Source organism: Bos grunniens, chromosome 14 (assembly GCF_055505025.1).
Source record: "Bos grunniens cultivar Pamir isolate PY7600 chromosome 14, Bosgru_T2T1.0, whole genome shotgun sequence".
NCBI lineage: Eukaryota > Metazoa > Chordata > Mammalia > Artiodactyla > Bovidae > Bos > Bos grunniens.
In genome coordinates, this window is record NC_141178.1 from 4324052 (window position 1) to 4350151 (window position 26100).

Genomic DNA, 26100 nt, shown 5'->3' on the forward strand with positions numbered 1-26100 from the left:
TTTCCACAGTTTATTGTGATCCACACAGTCAAAGGCTTTGGCATAGTCAATAAAGCAGAACTAGATGTTTTTCTGGAACTCTCTTGCTTTTTCCATGACCCAGTGGATGTTGGCAATTTGATTTCTGGTTCCTCTGCATTTTCTAAAACCAGCTTGAACATCAAGAAGTTCACGGTTCACATATTGCTGAAGCCTGGCTTGGAGAATTGTGAGCATTACTTTACTAGCGTGTGAAATGAGTGCAATTGTGCAATAGTTTGAGCATTCTTTGGCATTGCCTTTCTTTGGGATTGGAATGAAAACTGACCTTTTCCAGTCCTGTGGCCACTGCTGAGTTTTCCAAATTTGCTGGCATATTGAGACTGAAAGTGCATATTGAGTACAGCACTTTAACAGCATCATCTTTCAGGATTTGGAATAGCTCAACTGGAATTCCATCACCTCCAATAGCTTTGTTTGTAGTGATGCTTTCTAAGGTCCGCTTGACTTCACATTCCAGGATGTCTGGCTCTAGGTCAGTGATCACACCATCGTGATTATCTAGGTCATGAAGATCTTTTTTGTACAGTTCTTCTGTGTATTCTTGCCACCTCTTCTTAAGATCTTCTGCTTCTGTTAGGTCCATATCATTTCTGTCCTTTATCGAGCCCTTCTTTGCATGAAACGTTTCTTTGTTATCTCTGATTTTCTTGAAGAGATCTCTAGTCTTTCCCATTCTGTTGTTTTCCTCTATTTCTTTGCATTGATCGCTGAGGAAGGCTCTTATCTCTTCTTGCTATTCTTTGGAACTCTGCATTCAGATGTTTATATCTTTCCTTTTCTCCTTTGCTTTTCACTTCTCTTCTTTTCACAGCTATTTGTAAGGCCTCCCCAGACAGCCATTTTGCTTTTTTGCATTTCTTTTCCATGGGGATGGTCTTGATCCCTGTCTCCTGTACAATGTCACGAACCTCATTCCATAGTTCATCAGGCACTCTATCTATCAGATCTAGGCCCTTAAATCTATTTCTCACTTCCACTGTATAATCATAAGGGATTTGATTTAGGTCCTACCTGAATGGTCTAGTGGTTTTCCCTACTTTCTTCAATTTAAGTCTGAATTTGGTAATAAAGAGTTCATGATCTGAGCCACAGTCAGCTCCCGGTCTTGTTTTTGCTGACTGTATAGAGCTTCTCCATCTTTGGCTGCAAAGAACATAATCAATCTGATTTCGGTGTTGACCATCTGGTGATGTCCATGTGTAGAGTCTTCTCTTGTGTTGTTGGAAGAGGGTGTTTGCTATGTACCAGTGCATTTTCTTGGCAAAACTCTATTAGTTTTTTCCCTGCTTCATTCCGTATTCCAAGGCCAAATTTGCCTGTTACTCCAGGTGTTTATTGACTTCCTACTTTTGCGTTCCAGTCCCCTATAATGAAAAGGACATCTTTTTTGGGTATTAGTTCTAAAAGGTCTTGTAGGTCTTCATAGAACCGTTCAACTTCAGCTTCTTCAGCATTACTGGTTGGGGCATAGACTTGGATTACTGTGATATTGAATGGTTTGCCTTGGAAATGAACAGAGATCATTCTGTCATTTTTGAGATTGCATCCAAGTACTGCATTTCGGACTCTTTTGTTGACCATGATGGCTACTCCATTTCTTTTGAGGGATTCCTGCCCGCAGTAGTAGATATAATGGTCATCTGAGTTAAATTCACCCATTCCAGTCCATTTGAGTTCGCTGATTCCTAGAATGTCGACATTCACTCTTGCCATCTCTTGTTTGACCACTTCCAATTCATGGACCTGACATTCCAGGTTCTTGTGCAATATTGCTCTTTACAGCATCGGACCTTGCTTCTATCACCAGTCACATCCACAGCTGGGTATTGTTTTTGCTTTGGCTCCATCCCTTCGTTCTTTCTGGAGTTATTTCTCCACTGATCGCCAGTAACATATTGGGCACCTACTGACCTGGGGAGTTCCTCTTTCAGTATCCTATCATTTTGCCTTTTCATACTGTTCATGGGGTTCTCAAGGAAAGAATCCTGAAGTGGTTTGCCATTCCCTTCTCCAGTGGACCACATTCTGTCAGATCTCTCCACCATGACCCACCCATCTTGGGTTGCCCCACGGGCATGGCTTAGTTTCCTTGAGTTAGACAAGACTGTGGTCCTAGTGTGATTAGATTGACTAGTTTTCTGTGAGTATGGTTTCAGTGTGTTTGCCCTCTGATGCCCTCTTGCAACACCTACCATCTTACTTGGGTTTCTCTTACCTTGGGTGTGGGGTATCTCTTCACGGCTGCTCCAGCAAAGCACAGCCACTGCTCCTTACCTTGGATGAGGGGCATCTCCTCACCACCACCCTTCCTGACCTTCCACATGGGATAGCTCCTCTAGGCCCTCCTGCGCCCGCGCACGGCTCCTTGGACAGGTGGTTGGTCCTCCCGGCACTAGACGTTAGGTTAATACAAATATATCATATGTATTGGTTAGTTCCTATACTGCCATTATACGAATATCTTCAGAATTCTCATATATGCATCTCTAGAATCCTTTATTTGGAGTAACTAGGATGGGTGAGTATCAGCATGAATTCTATACTGAAATTCTATATATCAAATTTATTTTCCCATTGTATCACACATTAAAAGCAGGTTTATTTTCTGAAACAATTGCAGTAACCCCTAGCAATTCAAACAGAAGTAAAATCCTAGACAGTGTTTTCCGTTATCTGCTGTTTTCTGAGTTTGCTTTTATTGTCTAACATTTGCTTGTTCAGTGTGTAAGGCAGCAGTATCATGGACTGGCATGACTTTTGCAGCCCCAGCTTGGATTCAAATTCCAGCTCCACTTCTTGCCAGCTCTGTGAACTTGACCCCTGAACCTCCATTCCCTTAGCTGTAAAATGAGGTGACAACTCCATCCTCACACAGCTGTTTTAAGGTTAGATAAAGTAGCATAAGGGTATTTTATAAAATAATAGCCATAAGCCCAGCAATTCAAATTGAAATAAAATGCTGAACTGTGTTCTGAAACAAAGGAAGCACTTAATAATTGTTTATATGATTCCATTCAATTTTTACAATTAGTGAACAGTTCTTAACTGAACTATCTCGTGTGTATTTACATTGCTTATGTTATGAGACTAATATTGGTGGACTCTAGAGATGGTGATGTGAAATTGTAGTATTTGATCCTAATCATAATATGGTATGCCATTTAAAGCAGTCAATACAATGAATCAAACAGTAAAGTGATAAATCTCATGGGTCAGCCTTCTTTGTCATCATGTGCTTCTTCCTTGCCTAATACCAATAAGAATTCGAGGTAATTAACCTCAGTTTACTCCACTATACGTCTTTACAATGAAGTGTAGTTTTATAGAGACAAGAGACAGCAAGAAGGAAAGATGATAGACAAGAAACACAAGACCAGATGTTTGATGAAAGGAGCTAACAGAGAAAGAATCAGCCAGAAAAAGAGGAAGGCAGGGCCCTGAGAAATCCATAGTTGGGGCAACAGGACTTCTCGCACTTCATTTCTCTGTGGAGCTTACTTCGTCTTGTCTTCCGCTGACCTGAGTGCCGCGTGGTGGTCACCACTCTGGCCTGCATCTTCTCCGCCTTTTAAAGCATCCTCTCCAGTTCCATTCCAGCCACTGGAGTATGACATACTCCAAGCACCCCGGAAGCTCTTCTGCTAGGTAGTTCTACAACTCACAACTGGTTTTTAAGATAGGTAGGTGGATAAAGAGATAGAAAGTATAGAGAGATAAGAGTATATGTGAAATTCTATGCATCATTTTCATAATCACAGAAACCATTATGACTTGAGGGATGCGATGCTTTCTCATCACTGTGCCTTGTAAAGCTGCCTTAGTGTCCCTCCATCTTAGGACCCAGTGGATATGGTGTTTCTGAGACAGAACAGGGAACCACTGAGCACGTGTTTTTCATAAATAAAACACCTCCCAGGAACATGGCACAGCAATTCTCCCACATCATGCCCACCTCCAGTGAATTATATTACTATGTTCCCGTGTCTGTGAGGTAACTTGTCATAGGATAGTGCCTTTTATGTGGCTATGATCTCAAAGTGAAAGTGAAAGTGTTAGTCGCTCAGTTGTGTCCAACTCTTTGCAATCCCATAGACTGTAGCCCGCCAGGCTCCTTTGTCCATGGGATTTTTTTCAGGCAAAATGCTGGAGTGGGTTGCCATTTTCTTCTCCGGGGCATTTTCCTGACCCAGGGATCAAACCCACATCTCCTGAGTCTCCTGCATTGCAGCAGATTCTTTACCCACTGAGCCATCAGGGAAGCGCCTATGATCTCAAAGAGATGGTTTATTTAGGTCTAGGATTATTAGACGCAGTAGCAGCAGCAGCAGCAAGATTATTCCATCTTTCTTGGGTAATTTGTTAACAGCATTTATTAAGATATGTTGAAGTGAGGTAAACTATTTACACAGATATAAATAATTCACTTCATATTCTGAGAAAGTCAAGGTTTATTTAAATATATGTTTTCAGTTCAGTTCAGTCGCTCAGTTGTGTCCGACACTTTGCGATTCCATGAATTGCAGCACACCAGGCCTCCCTGTCCATCACCAACTCCCAGAGTTCACTCAGACTCATGTCCATCGAGTTGGTGATGCCATCCAGCCATCTCATCCTCTGTCGTCCCCTTCTCCTCCTGCCCCCAATCCCTCCCAGCATCAGAGTCTTTTCCAAAGAGTCAACTCTTCGCATGAGGTGGCCAAAGTATTGGAGTTTCAGCTTTAGCATCATTCCTTCCAAAGAACACCCAGGACTAATCTCCTTTAGAATAGACAGGTTGGATCTCCTTGCAGTCCAAGGGACTCTCAAGAGTCCTCATCAACACCACAGTTCAAAAGCATCAATTCTTCAGTGCTCAGCTTTCTTCACAGTCCAACTCTCACATCCATACATGACCACTGGAAAAACCATAGCCTTGACTAGACGGACCTTCGTTGGCAAAATAATGTCTCTGCTTTTGAATACGCAGTAAGCGTCTTTTAATTTGATGGCTGCAGTCACCATCTGCAGTGATTTTGGAGCCCAAAAAAATAAAGTCTGACACTGTTTCCCCATCTATTTCCCATGAGGTGATGGAACCAGACGCCATGATCTTCGTTTTCTGAATGTTGAGCTTTAAGCCAACTTTTCCACTCTCTCTTTCACCTTCATCAAGAGGCTTTTTAGTTCCTCTTCACTTTCTGCCATAGGGGTGGTATCATCTGCATATCTGAGGTTATTGATATTTCTCCCGGCAATCTTGATTCCAGCTTGTGTTTCTTCCAGTCCAGCATTTCTCATGATGTACTCTGTATATAAGTTAAATAAGCAGGGTGACAATATACAGCCTTGACATATTCCTTTTCCTATTTGGAACCAGTCTGTTTTTCCATGTCCAGTTCTAACTGTTGCTTCCTGACCTGCATACAGATTTCTCAAGAGGCCGGTCAGGTGGTCTGGTATTCCCATCTCTTTCAGAATTTTCCACAGTTTATTGTGATCCACACAATCAAAGGCTTTGGCATAGTCAATAAAGCAGAAATATATGTTTTAGTCTTCTTTAAACATTTTTGTTTGTTTGTTTGTTTTTTAGTAACCATTCGGTATTTGGCCCCATCCACATGGTTGAATGGTATCATCAACTCAGTGGACATGAGTTTGAGCAAACTCTGGGAGTCAGTAAAGGACAGGAAAGCCTGGTGTGCTGCAGTCCATGGGGTTGCAATAAGTTGGACATGACTGAGTGGCTGAACAACAACAAAAGCATGTGATTAAAAAGATAGAATGTCATTATCCTTGAGATGATGCAAATGTACCCAAATAAAAATGGGCAAATAAGTCAATGAAGATAGAACTAAGTCTGAATAATCAAATTTCAGCTAAAAGGAAAGGTGAAAACTGAGATAATATGCAATGGAAACCACACAAAGAAAGAGTAGCAAGCAAATGTGAAAATGTTCAAAAACAATTACCACTCAAGAGATGCAGTGAAAATAAAGTCATTTCTAATGTGAGTTATAAAGGAGACATATTTTAACTGTATTTAATACTCCTAAGTATTAAATGTTTCAAAAAATTAATGATTTCAAAGACTTGTCTGATATCAGAGCATAAGAAATTGGAGGAAGTCCAAAGAAATAAATGAAGACTTAATAATAAAATCCAATTATAGTTTACAAAAATCTTTGAAAAGTCTTTTCCAGCTACCTAACAATGTTTAATGAACCACAATGAGGAACACAAAACTGAGTTGTTTGTTCATTGTTTCACTTTCAACAACGGTCAAGTATGAAGAAGTATCATTCAGGAAAGTTTTTCCTTCATTTGAACCAAAATTGCATCAAACATTAAGAAGTTTTATGTTTCTTCTGATTTAAAAAGAACAATGACAAATATATTAGTAATATGAGGTGCTAGGTAAAATGAAAAGATTTTTTTTTATATGCTAGCCACTCAGTATTTTAATTAATAACTATTTTCAAATTATCCACTTACAGGAGAGCACTTGACTCTGGACAAATAGCCATGGGTACAGTTTCAGAGGTATTAGGCAAGACAGAAAATCATTTAGTGTAGACATGTACAGAAAATGCAGATAGATTTTCTTAAACTGTTAAAAAGAGGGATTGGTGATTGTGCTGGGGAAGAAAATTATTGGATGCTATCCCTGAAAGAACCCGAGGAAAGGACTTCTGTCAAAAATGTATAGGCACCGCACTAGCAAGGAGATGGTTCAGTAAAGAAAATAGCTTTCATGGAAACTAAAATATAACGTAACTGAACTTACCCATGAAACAGAAACAGACTCACAGATCTAGGGAAGTGATTCGTGGTTGCCAAGGAGGATTTGAGAGGGAGGGTTGGATTGGGCGTTTGAGATCAGCCCGTGCAAAGTCTTATGTATAAAATCAACAGATAACAAAACCCTACTGCATAGCACAGGGAACTCTCTTCAATATCCTGTAAAAGCCGTGATGGGAAAGACTGTGAAACAGAATATTTGTATAACTGAATCACTGCTCTACAGCAGAAACTATCGCATTATAAATCAAATATTCCCCAGTAACATAAATTTTAAAAAAGAAAACAGAGTTTCTGAGAGGAAAGGCAGCAGAGCTCCCATGGGGCCAGCTGGCCTGGTGGCTGGGGAAGGACCAAGAATGCCCATGTCTGAACACCAGCTACTGAGGGATAAGAAGGTCGTAGGAGAGAGCTTAGCTCTCTGTCCAATCTGGAGGAAAACAGACCAAAGGAGAGCTGAGCTATCACATACATCACTTAAGGATGTAGTTTCAGAACCATTGCGTTCAGAGTGGGGAGCTGTGGGCTCACTCTGAGGGACTGGCTGAAGTCACTGATGGAAGTAACGGCATCTCAAGGCTTGAGGTCATCCTCACGGCCACCTTCCATTTTCCATCCTTCACCACAGAGCTGTCTGTGATGGACCAGATATCTATAAATGAGGGATTTGGGCAGCATAACTTCATTACACTTTTTCAGTTTCAACATTTTATTATCCTAGTAATACTCTGAAATATAGTTCAGTTCAGTCGCTCAGTCATGTCTGACTCTTGGCGACCCCATGGACTGCAGCACACCAGGCCTCCCTGTCCATCACACCAGGCCTCCCTATCCATCACCAATTCCTGGGCCTTGGTCAAATTCATTTCCATTGAGTTGGTGATGCCATCCAACCATCTCATCCTCTGTTGTCCCCTTCTCCTCCCACCTTCAATCTTTCCCAGCATCAGGGTCTTTTCCAATGAGTCAGTTCTTCGCATCAGGTGGTCAAAGTATTGGACTTTCAGCTCCAACAATCAGTCCTTCCAATGAACACCCAGGACTGATTTCCTTTATGATGGACTGGTTGGATCTCCTTGCAGTCCAAGGCACTCTCAAGAGTCTTCTCCAACACCACAGTTCAAAAGCATCAATTTTTCTGCGCTCAGCTTTCTTTATGGTCCACCTCTCACATCCAAACATGACCACTGGAAAAACCATAACTTTGACTAGATGGACCTTTGTCAGTAATACAAGTATTTATCTGAAATATAAGTGTCATGCAATTCAAATGAAATGTTTCTATTTGGGCTGCATGTGATGTCCTGGTAAAATTCTTAAAAGTTTTATCCAGAAAACCAGATAAGAATGTTAGAACTCTGGGCATTCTAATAATTCGATACTCTTTATATTCTTTAAATGTCCTTCTGGTGTTTTATTTGGAGGAAAGGGTGAAGACTGGGCCTGGGGAGAAGAGGTGGGGAGATGCCCGTCTGACAAAGGGGAGCCACGACTGCCGCAGAGATGAGCAGACTTGTCCTGTCCGAGTGGTCTGCTGTGCGTCTGAACGTGGCTGTCCCTGCCAGAAGCCAGAAGTGCAGTTCATTACAGCCACCCGGCTTAGAGCGTAGTGTGACACCGCTCGTCGTTATGGAAACACGTCCCTTGTGAGTCCTCGTCCACCACCGCCTAACTAGCTACTGAAAGTGTCCCTTTAGCCTCACACTGCGTGTTCTAGTGAACCGGCTCTGGAGATATACCAGCCACTTCAAAGCAGGGCACGGCCTCTTGTTCTCTGGGAGACTTCAGTTGGAACGCTTTTGCGCTCAGCCTCACTTTACTGAAATGTAAAATGATGATGACGGTAATAATAAATAATGTGAAGATGATGATAACAACGATAATAAGTCCATCATAGAACTGTTTTCAGGATGCACGGAGTAAGGCATATAAAACTTGTGGGAAAGAGCCTAGCACCTGATGTGAACTCCCTAAGTGAGTGTTAGCTCTTATTAGACCACACAGTGTTCACTCCCTGTGACGGGCTCCAGCAAAGGTCATTTTGTTGATTTCAGGACATTACCTCTGACATTATGGTGGCCCTTTTAGTAAGTCGTCTCCAGCCACTGCCCCGTGCAGCGCCCCCTCATTCAGTCCTAAAATCATTTAGGTTTAGTTCTTGGTTACATGTTCTCAGCACGACTGTGTGAGTCGTGCAGTGTCCCTGAATGTTACCTGTCCTTGTCCTCGTTTGGTTAAAGTCTGCTGCTGCTGCTGCTAAGTCGCTTCAATCGTGTCCGACTTTGTGTGACCCCAGAGGCGGCAGCCCACCAGGCTGTCCCGTCCCTGGGATTCTCCAGGCAAGAACGCTGGAGTGGGTTGCCATTTCCTTCTCCAGTGCATGAAAGTGAAAAGCGAAAGTGAATTTGCTCAGTCGTGTCCGACTCTTAGCGACCCCATGGACTGCAGCCTTCCAGGCTCCTCCATCCGTGGGATTTTCCAGGCAAGAGTACTGGAGTGGGGTGCCAGTGCCTACTTATTTCTAAATCAGAGTTAAGGATACCGAGGGAACAGGAGTCTAGTGAAGATTAGTGACACAGTACATCACTAGCCTAGTGCTCCACACACAGCACACAGTAGTTCTCTCTTTCATTCACACACACACACAGAGACACACACACAAAGACACACACACAGACACACACACAGACACACACACACAGACACACAGACTCATACACACACACAGACACACGCACAGAGGCACACACACAGACACACACACAGACTCACCCACACAGAGGCTTGCTTCTTCCCTCTTTTCCTCTTTCTCTTTCTTTCTCTTCCTTTCCTTTCAGTATGTGTTATTCACTCGCTGTTAAAAGATATATCCTTCTCTTTGCCAGGTACTTTTATTTCAAATTGATTCCTACCATCCACAAAGGAAAACTGTTGATATAATCATTTGATTGTAGACGGGAACTCATCCTCCCTCATTAATCAACATTCATTGAATTTATGTTTAAGCACAAAGTAAAGAGATTGACCCCGTTACAGGAAGTCATATCGCAGGGAGTAGGCGGGGAGATGTTTTATAAAGCAAGTGAGCTTTGACCTCTGTCCATGACAGGCATAAAGCTGATTTTGAAGTCAAAACACCTCTATTCAATCTGGATTTTTAAAGAGGGTGGGAAAAAAGAGGGATACGCCCACACAGGTCCTCTCTTTAATGATCTATTGTCCCATTGTGTCTGCATCCTTCCGCTCCATTCTCCTGGCTGAAAGTTTCCAGGTTCTGGTTCTGCTTTTAGTGAAGTGCCTCTTCTCCCCAGCCCCTGCTCCTTCTCTTTCTTGTCTTCCTACCTGGACTGCATCGTGGGACTCATCAGTGTGGCCTTACCTAATCATGTATATCTGAGATCCACGTTTTGTGCTTTAAAACAGGATTTAAGCCACTGGCCCCAGATATAAGATTTAGGAGTAGATGCTCCATATACCCTGAGGTGAGAAAAGTAATGTAGAAAGGACTTGATGGGATGAAAAACCCAATGTAGAACCTAAGAAAGTCAACTTTGGTACAAGAGGTGTCAAATATTGACAATCATGAGTCAGGATGTTTGCTTTAACATGTATCTGTGTGCACGTGTGATGATGAATGAGGCTGGATGAAGGATTCTTGTGTGTGTGATGCATATGTGAATGAAGTTAATTATTGTGTAGGTGAATGAAAGGATTGTTGCATATGTGAATGAAGTTAATTACATTGCTACATGAGCCTTGAAAAGAGTGTTCAGGTGGATGTTAATTATCGATAATGAATTTAAAATGACATAAAGAAAAACTATAGATTTGATTGTACAATGAAATATTATTAAAATTAATAGCATTTGTGCCATTATGTAACTAGACTATTTCTGCCTAATAATCAGTAATGACATGGTATTTCATATCAAAAATATATACACCATAAATCTCAGACAAACCCTGTTTTAATTTTGTTTCATGATGATAGGTTTTATGTTCATTGGTCTTATGGAATGAGCAATTTTTATAAAGGAGAACTTATTGGTTTAATAAAGGACAACCAATTGCTTATTGGTTGTGACGTTGCTTATTTTAAAATACTTTAAAAAATATATCTTCACATCTCTTCCCTGGTGGCCCAGATTGTAAAGAATATGCCTGTGATGCAGGAGACGCAGGTTCAATCCCTGGGTCAGGAAGATCCCACGGAGAAGGGAATGGCAACCCGCTCCAGTGTTCTTGCCCGGAGAATCCCATGGACAGAGGAGCCTGGTGGAATACAGTCCATAGGGCCTTAAAGAGTCAGACATGATTGAGTGACGAACACACAACACACACACACACATACACACACATCTCGGTATATAAACAATTTCATCTAAATCAGTGAATTTCTTCAGACCAATCTGAGACCAAAAGATAGATGTGAAATGACAAGTACTTGCATTAAGTAAAAAAGTAATTCTAGTCAATAAGTATGAAATTGGCTATTGTACTAATTTATCAAAAAATAATCTGTGATCATACTGTTTTTGTAATTTAAGTTTGCTCATAAAAGTCATTTATTCAGCAAATGTTTACCGAGAGCCTACTTTATGCCCAGCACTGATATACTGTCTGGCAATGCATCTCTGTAGAGAAGAAAGCTCCATCTTCTGGAAGCTTATGTTCCATAGACAGAGACAGACAGGAGGGAAATAAGCAAGTGAATAAAGATCGTGTCGGGTGGTCACAAGTGCTACGGAGAAAAATTAAGCAAGTAAGGTTGTGGACCATAAGGTGGGTTATATGTCATTCAGAAAAGGCCTTCTTTTTGAAATATTTTTATCTCACTATTATGGAAAACCCAAGGCAAATCCTCCTAGGGTTTCACATTTTATGTAGATAAATACAGATACTGACTGTGTATCAGTATTGTTAAGAAATTATTGTTAAGAAATACCCACCGTGGTCTTTGACGGAGTCTTACTAAATAGTGCAGTTTCTTAGTCTGAAATCAAGGGAACTAGAGAAGAATTCCTCTAAAAACTTAAAATGCTGTTCTTGGTATCTGGGAGTACAAACTGTAGCAATTACTTACATACAAAGTATTAATGACACTGAAAGAGTCCTTCTATTGTGGAGAGTTGTGGGAGTGATCCCTCCTCCTATTAATAAGCAGCTTGAGTTCGCTAACACTAAAAAAGAATTTTGTCCGTTGAAGTTGTTTCCTGGTTTTGGCTGGAAGATGAAGGTTTCTGCATAGTCGAGTCATAGCACACAGAAAGTCTTTACTAGTGTAAATTCTTCTGTATTTTAAGTAAAAACTGCATTGCAGACACCCCAACGAGCATGTGAAGGCGGTTTGAAGTCAGACATTCCTGTGCAGGAGTTGAGAGGGGGGTAGGCCCTGGGCTTCAGCTGGGCGCCAGGCACAGCTGTCAGAGGGGAGAGAGCCACACATACAGAGACAAAGCTTCCTCAGTCGAGATGACGCTGTTCAGATAAGGATGTGCCCAAGACACTGTGAAAGCATGCTGTGAAAATAGAGGTTTGCGGACTCACCCGAGGTGGCAGGGTGAGGGCAGGAGGGAGCTTCATGGCAGGCTTCTTTCTGGAGGGGACCAAGCGTGGAGCCCAGAGTAAGGCACTCCCCAAACCTGAGGCCATGGTGTGTGGTTTGCACTAGGCCTGAGGGTATAACGTGGAAACATGCAATTCCTGCTTTGCCCGAGAAACAGTCTGGTTGGAGAATTAGACAAAACTAAAAGTGATAATGGCTTTAATTATTGAACCCACAAAGTGCTTTGGGAGCTCAGAGAGGGAAAGAACTTAGTCGTTTCAGAGTAAAAGGCAAATCTAAACATTCCAGAGTGGCTGAAAGACATGGGAACCCGCAGGATGGTTTTTAATTTCTGTGAATATCAAACAGAGGTTCTTATATTTCACATTTAGATTTTTGAGGTTTACTATTCTTGCTAAATATATGAATCCTTTCTTAATCCAACACTGCTTCGAGCACAGCACTTTAGCAGCAGAGATTTTATTAGAGAACTTAACTGATACCGGTTGGGGGAGGTGAAGGAACTACAGTTTGCTCTAGAAGATTTGCATTAGAGAGAGTAGTTACAGGCTGTAGCGTCTCCCCTGTAATTTTATGAGAATGGTATTACCCTGGCTTTCCCTGTGTGACTGCTGGTTACCTTCTGTCAGTGAGCAACAGTCTTACTGCAAAGCAGGAGCACAACCCGTCTCTTTGTCTCCGTGGTCAAAGCAATTACTTCTTAGAAAGTCGGATTTTTTTTTCAGAATGACCATGTACAGGAGCAAACGCAGACATCAGAGATGTAAGTAAATTCAGAACCAACTTTTTCATATGGCTGTGGTGGGAGAAACATACTCGATTTCTTAAAAGACTAATCATGACTTCAGATATATCCTGGGAGTAGAAAAGATATTGTAGCTTTTTTCACCCTAACCTTCATCTTTATCCCTGTTACATGCTTGAAAGATGTTGGGGGGAATCGGACTGATTCACTTGTTACTATGGAAACCTTTGGAAAGGTTTACAAAATCAACAGAGAAACAGATCAAATGCAATTTCAGTCTAGCTCAGCATCCTTCATACAGGCATGGTAACTGGACAGTTCTCTCTCCCTCTTTCTCTCTCTCTCTCCCTCCTTAAAAAAAAAAACAAAAAAAAACTTCCATTTATTCATTCAGTTTCAGTCATAACTCTCAGGGGAAACAAAACAGTTCTGAATGGAGGGGAGAGAATTAATTGTGAATGGCAAGCTGAATATGTAACAGGATCTTCATTGCCAAACTTCTTGGTCCAGAGCATGTTTGTAACATAATTCACTACAGGCACCGTTTCCAAGGGTTAAAAGGAGTCATCTGTAATCTAACCTAAAGGGGCTGATTCTGACGGGAAAAGAGCAGCACCATCACCCTGGCCTAAAGTCCAGAACAAAGATGATTATGGGACTGAAAGCCTTTAGGATGCGGCTAAAAATCAGAAGTCCTACAGTAAAGCTGTGTTTTATGGTAAAGCAACATGCCTGTCATGGAAAGCTCTCCAGGCACATCTGTCTCCAGGGAGCCCAACTCTGGATGCCTTGCTCTCCTGCGTTGCCTGAAGTAATTATCACCGTGGTGAGCCCACTGTGCCCTGTCACTGACTCTATTTGCCATCTTAGACAGGTGACTACAACTTGTTCTACAGCCCAAGTCGGCACTTTTCATGATCCCTATGATACCTTTACATTATCAAGTATTTTAAAATATAGGAATACTATTAACATTAATCACTCCATCAAAAAACCAAACTATGATAGACGTGATCTTTTGAGTGATTTTTTTTTTTGCTCATTTTTAATTTAAGGTATGAGCACTGACATTTCTCTTGCTCAAAGTTTTACGCAGCACAAAAGGCTCTGAGGGATAGGACTTCCAGTCTGATTTTCTATGGCTGATTGCCTTTTGATACTATTTCTTTCTTGTGATTGAGAAACAACAGGCAATAATTTGCTACTTTTTTTCTTATAGAAGTGATTGGTGCAAAATCTACAAATATATTGCTGATTAATTCCCTTGTGATTCCCTCCCACAAGAATGAATCTAAATTGTGCATGTACTTGAAAACCATCTCGCACCTTTACTCCTGTATCTTTTCTACACCCCCTCATTTCTTTCCATGTGAGTAATCGTTGCCTTAATGCCCATGACAAATAAAAGATTCACAGAAAAATCATACTGAATCTCTCCTCCTAAAATGTGCTTGCTGAAGTCTGCGATTAAGCAACAGGAAGAAATTGTGAATTACATGAGACAAGTTAGAAGAGTAGGATGTACTGAATGGTTTAGTTTAAAAAAAAAAAACTAATGTGTTACTTATGTTTAATTGTATCAGTTAGCTGTATTACATTGAATTAACTTTCTATATTCTAACCATATAAAATATTGGAGAGCAAGAATATAAGAAAGTATATAGGAAGCTTAGCAATAAAAGCAAATAGAATCCTTAAATGAAGTTGTTTCTTATACTAATAACACTTGCCAAAGTGGAATGTAATGCAATTATTTGCTATCTGAAAATATCTGAATTATCCTATCACCAAAATACAGTGCATTTCCATTTTAAATCATGTCTTTTATGTGTTTTTGATCATGTGAAGAACATAAACTAACCTAGAGGCAATTGTAATCCAATTAAAGCAATAATTGCACACTTATCAAATTCCAATGTGGGAAAGAAAGTGTTCTTATGATTTTTTTTGAATTGGAACATTACATAAGTAAAGTTTCTAATGTCCTCATTCCCCAGCAATCTAATATAATGTCCTTTAGTAAAAATAATGCAACTTTCTTTTAGAAGCTCCGAGAGGAGAAATAGGAAAGTGCAGAAGATTATGCCAGGGGTTTGAAAAGAAGCAGGAGAGTGAAAATCCTAGAAAAGACATTTTAAAGTATACACTGCACCAAGTCCTTAGAAATCCATGGGGGACTGTGAAACCCACTCCTTAATCATGTCTAGATTGGTTATTTATAATTCCCGGTAGAAAAGGAGGAGAGAGAGGGAAGAGTCTCCCTTTCCTTGCTCCATCAAAATGGAGCAATTGTTTTAGAAAAGGAAACTGCTTCAGTGTTCATTCAGATGGCAGATCTTACCTGTGCATAACTGCATGAGGACTTTTAATTAGATACAGGATTTTTCAAGTGGTATTAAAAACATTCTCCTGTGTCAGAGATGTATTTTGTGAGAGCCAAGCAGGTAGAAACCACTTTAAGGAACTCTTAACATATATAAGCCTGTTTGTACAAATTAGGGTGGGGCGGTAATCATCACCAGTATAAATTTTTCTTTTAGCATTTAAATATTGAATTTTTATACATATTGAATCAATCCGTTTACTGAAGTATGTGGCTTATGTTTAATTTTCAAAAATCTTTATTATGCATAAAATAAGGTACACCTGTATTCTCCTTTGCTGAAATTCCAGATGACCTTGAGAAAATAATTTTTGGTTTTTAGAAGAGATGTAGAGATACATTCTTAAAGATGAATATGTTTTTGAAATAGAGACTTAAGAGAAAAACTATAGTGGGATCCATATGATATTAGATATAGAATTTGAAAAATATTACAATCCTTGTACCATGGAAGACAGACCTGTGTACATTGAATTTTAAGTGTATAGCGTTTTGTTTTACTAACTAGGAACAGGTTTTTGATTGCTAATGATATGTTTGGGGGATCTTATCCATTGTATTATGGAAATAGGTGATGAGATCACTTCAGGAATCTGAATCCTAGTTATAGTTCTCGGCTCACAATCTCAGCCGATACCTGTTATCTCTGTGGGTTGCAATTTCTTCTTCTCTAACTTCAGCAGACGGTGCAGAGATGTTTTCCATGGTGTCTTTCCTCTCTAATCCTCAGTCTTTCACAACATAGGCCTCTCATGTAAGCTTCCTACCGAAAGACAGGTGTAAATTCTCATCCCCTATGCTGTGGCTTTGTCTCGTGGGCTTCCTGTCCATGTGACCGTGGTTTTACTGTGAGAGACTCTAGTATCCATACGGATTATCAATCACTGCCCGTGTAATGATAAAAACATGTATATGTATATTGTATACACATACATATATACCCACATGCCCACATTTTTTTGGTTCTAATGAAAACTAATGTATTTAAAAGGCTGTACTAAATTTTTAACGGCTTTTAATGCCATGTATTTTATATTTAAGAAAGACAACCATACACAGGGATCTCGGGTTTCAATGTTTCAGAAGGTGTTTTCATATTCTCAAATACTGGGAGTTGCTGAACTAGAAGATGAAGCACAACCATAACCTTATAACACAGACACTGACGTCATTGTCACTCACAGCTCACTGCCTTCCTGGTAAACTATATTCTAGCCTTTATTGGGCTACGTCATTATCCCCAAATTCATCAGGTGCTTGCTCGTCTGTGTGTCTCTTCCTGTTGATGGGAGGCCTCACTTGCATCTTCATGTATAGAAAGCATCTCTGCCATCCAGGAAGCAGGGTTTGCTCCTTCATTTCCCTTGGGTGTCTGATCCAGTGTCACCTTAATCCCATTGGCTTTTCCTGACTACCCCACTGAAAAGTGAGAGCCTCTCAGTCACGTCCTATAGCCCTCCAGGCTCCTCTGTCTATGGGGTTTTCCAGGCAAGAACACTGGAGTGGGTGGCCATCCCCTTCTCCAGGGGAGCTTCCCAACCCAGGGATTGAACCTGGGCCTCCTACATTGCAGACGGATTCTTTCCTGCCTGAGCCATCAGGGAGCCTCCTATTTCCCACCCCATCTTCCAAAACTCCTTTTCTGCCATTTGCTCTATTCCTGGATAGTTCAGGAAGAAATAGCATGTGCAAGGTGCCTAGGGTACTTGGGATATTGGAGGGCCACAAAGGAGGCAATAAGTGGAGTTAATGAAAAGACGTGAGACTGAGATTAACAGATACACACTACTGTATATAAAACAGATGAACAGCCATGGCCCACTGTAGGCTTCCCTGGTAGCTCAGCTGGTAAAGGATTCGCCTGCAGTGCAGGAGGCCCCAGTTTGATTCCTGGGTCAGGAGGATCCCCTGGAGAAGGGAATGGCAACCCACTCCAGTGTTTTGCCTGGAGAATCCCATGGACAGAGGAGCCTTGTGGGCTACAGTCCATGGGGTCAAAAAGAGTTGGATATGACTAAGCACAGCACAGCATGGCCTATTGTATAGCCCAGGGAACTATATTCAATATCTTATAATAACCTATAATCAAAACTAATCTCAAAGAATATATATATATATATATATATATATTTAACTGAAGCACTTTGCTGTATACCTGAAACTAACACTCCATTGTAAATAAATTATACTTCGAAAAAAAAATTTTGAAATAAAAAGCATTGGGAGCACTGACTGGGTAGACCAAGTCATAGAATTAAATGGAATGGTATATTCTATGTATAATTAAATTGAGATATGAAGTATATTTATTAACTTTTAACTGACTCATGCAATGCTTTGATTAAAATGACAATTGTGAGAATGCTCTAATTTCATTCCACTTTATACTAGGCAAGGTATCCAATCATTAATTGAATGACAGTCAAACAGTGGTCATCCAGAGGTCAGAAAGACATTATTTGAACAAGAATATTTTCTGATTTATCTTCTTATAAATACCCTTATATTCTTGGTATGTTAACACTTTCTTTAAAAATCTTGTTATGAGAAAAAATAAGTTTATAGTTTGATAGAATTGCTATTAGACTTCTTAAGGCTTGGGCAGAAAGACACAAGATCACAGTACTCTCTGGAGTACGCTATTAAATTCAATCCTTGATTTTTCTGTTATTGATGCTTATTGGGAATTCTGCTTTGACATCTGAAATTCCTCAAATCTTTTTTTCTCTCAAGTTCTTAATATGAATTCTATGACTGGTATGAACTGATAATTTGTGACTTATACATTCCTCCTTGGAATCATGTCTGCATGGATAGAATCAGGATGATCTGACTGAGCATGCTCAATGGGACCATAGTCTCCAGTTTGGGAGCGGAGATGTACAAAGGCTGAGTGATGAGACTCTTGATACACATTGACCTTATATGGAAATGCATGTTGGTCTGCCCTGCATACCTTAATCATCTGCTTGGCTGTTACAGGCTCCAGCCTGCAACTGATTCTGTCTCTGGGAATACTTACTCATTTCTCTCTCTGTCAATCTACTCCATGTATTTTTCAATCTAACAATGCTCTGCAAAAGTAAAGGTCACTTTGTGAGCATTTGTACATTTTCTTTTAGCTGATCTACATTCAGAAAACAATGTGTCTCTCATATATCACCTGTTCTCTTAGGTTCTCTAGTCTAACAATCTGTGCTGCATTTTTATCTAGACCTGCATAAAACCCATGGCATCGCCTCTGCCTCAAGATGTTCAGGTAAATGTTCTCTACAAATGGCATTTCTCTCTCAAAGACTGTTATAGTTAGAAATTATGCTGTAGATTTGTATTTATTGAGCACAGAAGATACACATGTGGCAACTAGGCTCTTAGCACAATAAGATTACTGTTAAACTGGATACCAACACACCTTTTGAACATATTGTCATGAATGCAGGAGTGTTTTACATGATTATATGAAAAGATGACCATTCAAAAGCATTGATGGATAGTGGAAAAATATAGGAAGTAGTCTTTGTCCCACTTGGAAAGCAACTTTCTTAAAAACCATAATCTAGTATAATTATGTTTTTTGGACACTCTATGCATTTGGTTGAGCCATTTTAAATTGTCATTTTTGGTAAGTAAAAAAACAGCAGTTTCACATTGTTAAATGCAAATACCAGCTATGACAGAAGTTGGCCCAAAATAGATGGGGCCAGATAGCGAAAACATCAACGCAAGCTGACATTATAAAGGTCAAGGACATTTCTAGCTAAGCATGAAGGTGTTAGTTGCTCAGTCGTGCCCGAATCTTTGTGACCCCATGGACTGCAGCCCACCAGGCTCCTCTGTCCATGGGATTTTCCAGGCAAGTACACTTGAGTGGTTTGCCATTTCCTTCTCAAGAGGATCTTCCCAACCCAGGGATCGAACCCCAGTCTCCTGCATGGCAGGCAGGTTCTATACCAACTGAGCTACCAGGGAAGCCCTAAGCTAAGGATGAGTATTTCATATGCTAAAAGAGTAGAATTAGGTAAAACTGTGTATTCATTGTTGTTCTTTATGGTAAGTAAATTTAACCTTCCCCAAAGAAAGTGTATTCAGCCTTGTCAACAGAGGTTAATTAAGACGACCTTTCTTTTGCAAGTGAAACATCCTACTGGGCTTCGAACAGTATCGAAATTTTTGCCATTCTTCCACCAAACTTAAAATGTTTATTTTAAAAATTTGATTTCTAGTTTTACATGATTTTAATGTTAGAACTTTGCTTTCATCGAAATGAAAAATAGGACTTCTGTAAATGAATTAAAAATAACACCAAAAACAATAAAAATAACATTAGACATTTATTAAATTCTTGCTATAGGCCAAGTATTGTTTTAAGCATTTTGGTACTTCTGGCTAATGTAATTTATGTAATAGAACAATAATTGAACATATAAAAGCAATAATATAGTAATCCATGGCACTTTTGATTTTTATTGCACTTTCAAAATGTTATTTATAATTTTGATATCTAATCTTTAGGAAATTGTATGCCCAAAGTTAAATTAAAATACCTATTGACTAAAGTGAAAGAATAAGCTTATATGTCCCCTGAGGAAACTAAGAAATTAACTTTAAAAAGGCAAAATATAGTGTTTGATCAATATCCCTATTCTTTGAGTCATATAAAAACAGAAAAAAAAAAATATCCTGAGGAAAAGTTTTACATAGGTATATATTCAATGAAATGTTCACATATGAATGAATTTACTTTGCGTGCTATCTTTTCTGCAAACAGATTAAAGATTTCAGGACTTAAAAAAGCAAAGTGCTTTACCGTGATTGAGTAATTCACTGAGAGTCCTTACACTCTTCTTGTTTTAGAACACCTAAATTGTTTGGCATAACCTTTTGATTCATTTTCCTTTTTGCAGTTATTGATTTTCTTGGCAGTATTTACTGAATTGTACTCTCATTCTGACTATGGCATTTCAGACACCTTTACTTATACAGAGCTACATTATATATGTATTCAAGTTGATTCAAAGTTTTAATGGTCTCTTACATTGACGCTATATTATCTCTATAACTTCATTTGTATTTTAAAATAAAGATAAAATCCATATCTATTTCCTTGAACTCCTTATAGAGACTGTGGCATATATTTTTGCAATGTTTCATGCCTTAGGCTGCTTATCATCGGAAAGTATATTTTTATATTATATGATTCTTTTGACCCTCGGTGAACTTGAAAATGCCTTAGAGGAACAGCTGGATGTATTTCCTTAAATAAACACACATTGTTCTTTAAATTGCTAGTATCTGTCTTCTTAATAGTCTCCACAGGCAATGGGAATTTTGACTTTGAAGTCACCTCTGCTGGGTGCATGTAGGTGTCTGGCTACTTTATACCTTTTTGCTTCCATAATTGAACAGTGTCTTTCAACTCAAGTGTATTTTAAAATAAACTATATGACAACAGCGTATAGTCATAACTTAACCTTTACCTGTACTTTTGGGTTATAATATTTTTGGTGTTTTATTTTATATGATATCAAACATAACCTAAATACAATATCAAAAATACACTACACCTGTAAAGATACAGACGCCCTGGAGGATTTAATTCCACTTAATTTATAGTGTCAGTAATTAATGAGAGATTAGTTCAGAATTAAATAGAAATTCACATAGAAAAAATCAGAAAACAGTTATTTTTATTTGGAGTGAAAGGAAAAATTCATTTACTTTTTCACTTTGGCTTTGCTAAGGCAGCAAGGGGAAAATGGACACTGGGATTTTAAAAGTGGTCACAAAATGTTTCTCAGCACTGAATTTGTCCTCAGAGAACTTTTTATGTGAAAGTAGCCTCTTTCCAATGATCATTTCTAACAAAGATAGTACACTCAGATGTGATTAATGGCTACAGCTTCCAAAGAGGCTGAAGCAGTGATGCTCCGTGAAGGTTTCTAGGATTTGCTTGTTTATTCATCATTTAGACATAAAACATCTTCAGATGATTCACCGTGCCAGTTCTCCAGAACCCAAGCTTGATTTGGAGGGAGGAGGCTATTTGAATGGACATGAAAAATTTATTTGAAATTGAGAGAAAAACAAGTCACTTAAAATTCTTTAAAAAATGTTCTTGGTTACTTGAATATTTAAGGGAGAAGTTAATAAGCCAGCGCAAGAACAAGATATAAGAAATTGTGTCATGAAGATCATAGATACGGCTGCTGCTGTGATTTTCTTGAGTCTATGGAAATGGGGCTTTGGAAATTGGAAACTTACTAAGTTAACTAGTAATCTCTCAGGTTAGAGATGCTTATAAGTTGTTTTTGTCTGATGGAAACAGTCATCTAATGTACTTAGTTGGGGAAGCCATTAGACATAAGTGTGAAATGAAACGTTTCTGCCCTACTCTCTACCTGTAAACAAGCCTTTTCCAAATAAAAATTCCTGAGTCCAAGTGAAATAAAGCCAGCTATTCTGAGGCCACCAGCTACGTCAGCTGAGGAGCTGGGGGCTGTGAGGGGCGGCCGTCCACCACTCCTGGCGTCTCTGATGGTAAACAGGGAATTAAGTTGTGAGCAGTTAAGAAAGCAGGATTGGCCCCACGCAGATATGAAAGAAAGGATTTCAGTAACCCCAGACACTTGCCCCTTCCCACACAGAGAAGATCACCAAATCTCTTTACCTGAGAGACCTGGGTTTTCTGAATTAACAGGAATCTTTTGATATTCAGATTACCTGCCCCTTTGCTGCAAACTTGTATATAGCCCGGCTTCTCCCCCACCTCCTTGGAGTCAGCTCTCTTGAAGTCACCTGGGATACTGCCTCCCAGACTCAAGTCCTAACATTCCCACGGAATAAAAACTCCCAACTCTTAGGTTATGCCTATTTTTTTTGAGTCAACATAAGTAATACTATTTCTCCTAGATTACCACTGACAGTACTTAAATCAACAGTTGTAGTAATTTCCCATATACTTTAAGCCCAATTAAGTAAATCTTGCCTTGTTTATCTGAACATCAAAGGATCAGGTGGCTTAGAGCCCAAAATCCTCAGTAAGTTGCCCACATTGTTAACATATATCAGAGTTAACCTAGGGACTGGTTGTAAAGAAGTATCTAATGTAGTATTATTTCCCCAAAAGCATGCTCTAAATATTGTAATTCAATATAGTCACATCGTTATGACAATATAACTTTATTTTGGGACCAGGAAAATTAAAAGCCTGGAAATATATAAAGTATGTTGTAATGATGACTAGATCCCACTAATCTTTGGAGATTTTTTTGTAATTTTAAAAAACGTATTGGAGTATAGTTGATGGCGAATGATTGAAGGCAAAAGGAGAAGGGGGCTGCATAGAATGAGATGGTTAGATAGCAACACCAACTCCATGGAAATTTGAGCATACTCCAGGACATAGTGGAGGACAGAGGAGCCTAATGTGCTACAGTCCATGGGGTCCAAAAAAGTTATACATATACACATATCCGCTCTTTTAAAATTATTTTTCCATATATGTCATTATAGAGCATTGAATATAGTACATATGCTATACAGTAAGTCTTATTAGTTATCTATTTTATATATAGAAACTGAAGTAGCTCAGTCATGTCTGACTCTTTGTGATCCCATGGACTGTAGCCTACTAGGTTCCACCATCCATGGGGTTTTCCAGGCAAGAATACTAGAGTGGGTTGCCATTTCCTTCTCCAGGAGATCTTCCCAACCCAGGGATTGAACCCGGGTCTCCCACATGATAAGCATTATAGGCAGACACTTTACCGTCTGAGCCACCAGAGCATTTATATATATCAGATCAGATCAGTCGCTCAGTAGTGTCCGACTCTTTGGGACCCCATGAACCGCAGCACGCCAGGCCTCCCTGTCCGTCACTAACTCCCGGAGTTCACTCAGACTCACGTCCATCGAGTCAGTGATGCCATCCAGCCATCTCATCCTCTGTCGTCCCCTTCTCCTCCTGCCCCCAATCCCTCCCAGCATCAGAGTCTTTTCCAATGAGTCAACTCTTCGCATGACGTGGCCAAAGGACTGGAGTTTCAGCTTTAGCATCATTCCTTCCAAAGAAATCCCAGGGCTGATCTCCTGCAGAATGGACTGGTTGGATCTCCTTGCAGTCCAAGGGACTCTCAAGAGTCTTCTCCAACACCACACTTCAAAAGCATCCATTCTTTGGCGCTCAGCCTTCTTCACAGTCCAACTCTCACATCCATACATGAGCACAGGAAAAACCATAGCCTTGACTAGACGAACCTTTGTTGGCAAAGTAATGTCTCTGCTTTTGAACATGCTATCTAGGTTGGTCATAACTTTCCTTCCAAGGAGTAAGCGCCTTTTAATCTCATGGCTGCAGTCACATAGTAGGGTGTATATGTGCTTCCCAGGTGATGCAGTGGTAAAGAATCTGCCTGCCAATGCAGGAGATGCAAGAGACACAGGTTGGATCCCTGGGTTGGGAAGATCCCCTGGAGGAGGAAATGGCAACCTACTCCCGCATTCTTGCCTGGAAAATACCATGGACAGAGGAGCCTGGCAGGCTGCAGTTCACGGGGTTGCAAAGAGTCAGACACAAGTGAGCACACACACACCGTGTGTATATATCAGCCCCAACCTCCCAGCTCTTTTCTCCCCTCCTTTGCTTCTGGTAACTCTAAGTTGGTTTATTTTTTTTACATTTTTGACTCTATTTCTGTTCTTTAAATAAGTTCATGTGTATCATTTCTTGACTAAGATTTCAGTCACTGGGTACAGACTGATACTTAGAATATGATGCCAAACAATTCTTGGTTCTTGGAGACTTTCTGGTGTAGTGGACAATGTTTACACTTCACTATACTTTTACTTGTTCTAATGTAAATAAACTTGAACTGCCAAGTTTCCTTAACACCCATGTAGGTCTAGAGGTCATTTCAGTTGACAGGCAAGCATCATCGCTCTGTGTTATCAACTAGAATTCTGTGGGCTGCACCTTTCAGTTATTCTGAGTGAATGTCTACATCGGTATTAAAGTCTTCCTATCACTTGTCCCTCTCAACTTTGTGGCGTAGCTGTTGTAGAGAAGGGGCCAGTTTAGACAATCACCTCCTGCTCATTAATTTCTCTAAGCTCCGCATGACTAGTGGAGTTGACATTTATATGTATTCCTGTGTACTAATGTGTGCCTGTGTGTAAATTATAATGTATCCAATCATTTAACTATAGCCCCTGAGGACAGAGACTAGACCCCTTTCTTCACTGCTACATCCCAGCGTGGTCTGGCATTGGGAGACCCTCAATCAATAGATGTTGAAGGATTAAAGGAATAGATTGCTTTACTTATGCACCTCCTTCACAAAATAGAAACTACAGTTATCCCCCCTCCAAAAAATCACTGTGATAGTCTATCGATGAAATATCTCTTCCTTTTTATATTTAAAAATATCTGTGGATGATGTTCATGTACTAAGTCCTTTAGAGCCTCAGCTTTTAGAGTTGTTTTTCTCTATCAACAACTCTAATATACCTAACAGGAATTAAAAGAAGATGTATTAAGAGGAATCTAAAACCAGTTACATTATGTCTTGGGTAATTTAATATTGCTTACCCAAAATTAAAGGCACACTTTTAAAGTGATGTGAAATAATAGCTTTCTCCCAAGGACTTCTGTTGCACTAATCATTGGGCTGCTGCTGCTGCTGCTGCTAAGTCACTTCAGTCGTGTCTGACTCCATGCGACCCCATAGAGGTCAGCCTGCCAGGCTCTGGGATTCTCCAGGCAAGAACACTGGAGTGGGTTGCCATTTCCTTCTCCAATGCATGAAAGTGAAAATTGAAAGGGAAGTCGCTCAGTCGTGTCCGACTCTTAGCGACCCCATGGACTTCAGCCCACCAGGCTCTTCCGTCCATGGGATTTTCCAGGCAAGAGTACTGGAGTGGGTTGCCATTGCTTTCTCCAATCATTGGGCTAATTTCTAGTTAAAGTTTCCAGATTTTTGGATCATTACAAGAATTGAAGACTTAAAGCTGATAACACTTTCAGAATTAAAACTTGCTTCTCTGCATTCTCAGTTTTTTCCCCTATCCAGGGTTGGCTCTATTTCTAGGTTTCATTATTTGTTAAATCAATTTTGCATCAGTTAGAAGAACAAATTGTTTGTTTCTCCACAGATTTGTAGCTATTAATCTCAGCAGTAACTCAGTGGCTGATTTTTTTCAGACCTCAGCATCACAGAGACAGACTAGAAAGAGTAACTCGAACCAAGTCCAGGACCTACTGGCTGAATCTATGAAAGTTGAGACTTCATGTCATACATAATACATCTGTGTTACTAAGTGGTGATGTCACTTTTCAACTTTGGGATATAATTAGAATGATCAGATAAAGTCATTTCACTGCCTACGTTTTTCTTCTTTTCTTTCAATGTCCTTTCTATTATTTTCACTATTCAGTAGTGATATCAACTAGAAATTCTTGAATTGTAACTAAAAGTGACCTCATTTCCAAAGCACTTAAAGTTATTGCAGGTAAAAGCTCTCTCAAGGGCTTTCAATGTTTCAAATATGTGGATGTACAATCCGTGTCAATAATGAATACTGCACATTAAA

General features: G+C 39.8%; 1 protein-coding gene across 8 annotated transcripts in view; it reads left to right on the forward strand.

The window, feature by feature from the left end:
• The window catches only part of RALYL (RALY RNA binding protein like), an 829453-nt gene that overhangs the window by 571203 nt on the left and 232150 nt on the right, over positions 1-26100 (forward strand). The window contains exon 1 of one of the 8 annotated variants that reach the window (XM_086335793.1): positions 12337-13148. The exons of 5 other annotated variants lie outside the window; for them this stretch is intronic. In XM_086335793.1, coding sequence (XP_086191919.1) covers positions 12959-13148 — 190 coding nt within the window. In that variant the 5' untranslated portion in view covers positions 12337-12958. Of the gene's footprint in view, positions 1-12336; positions 13149-26100 lie in introns of those variants that run through there. 2 more of the 8 variants (XM_086335794.1, XM_086335789.1) reach the window with 2 other exon arrangements.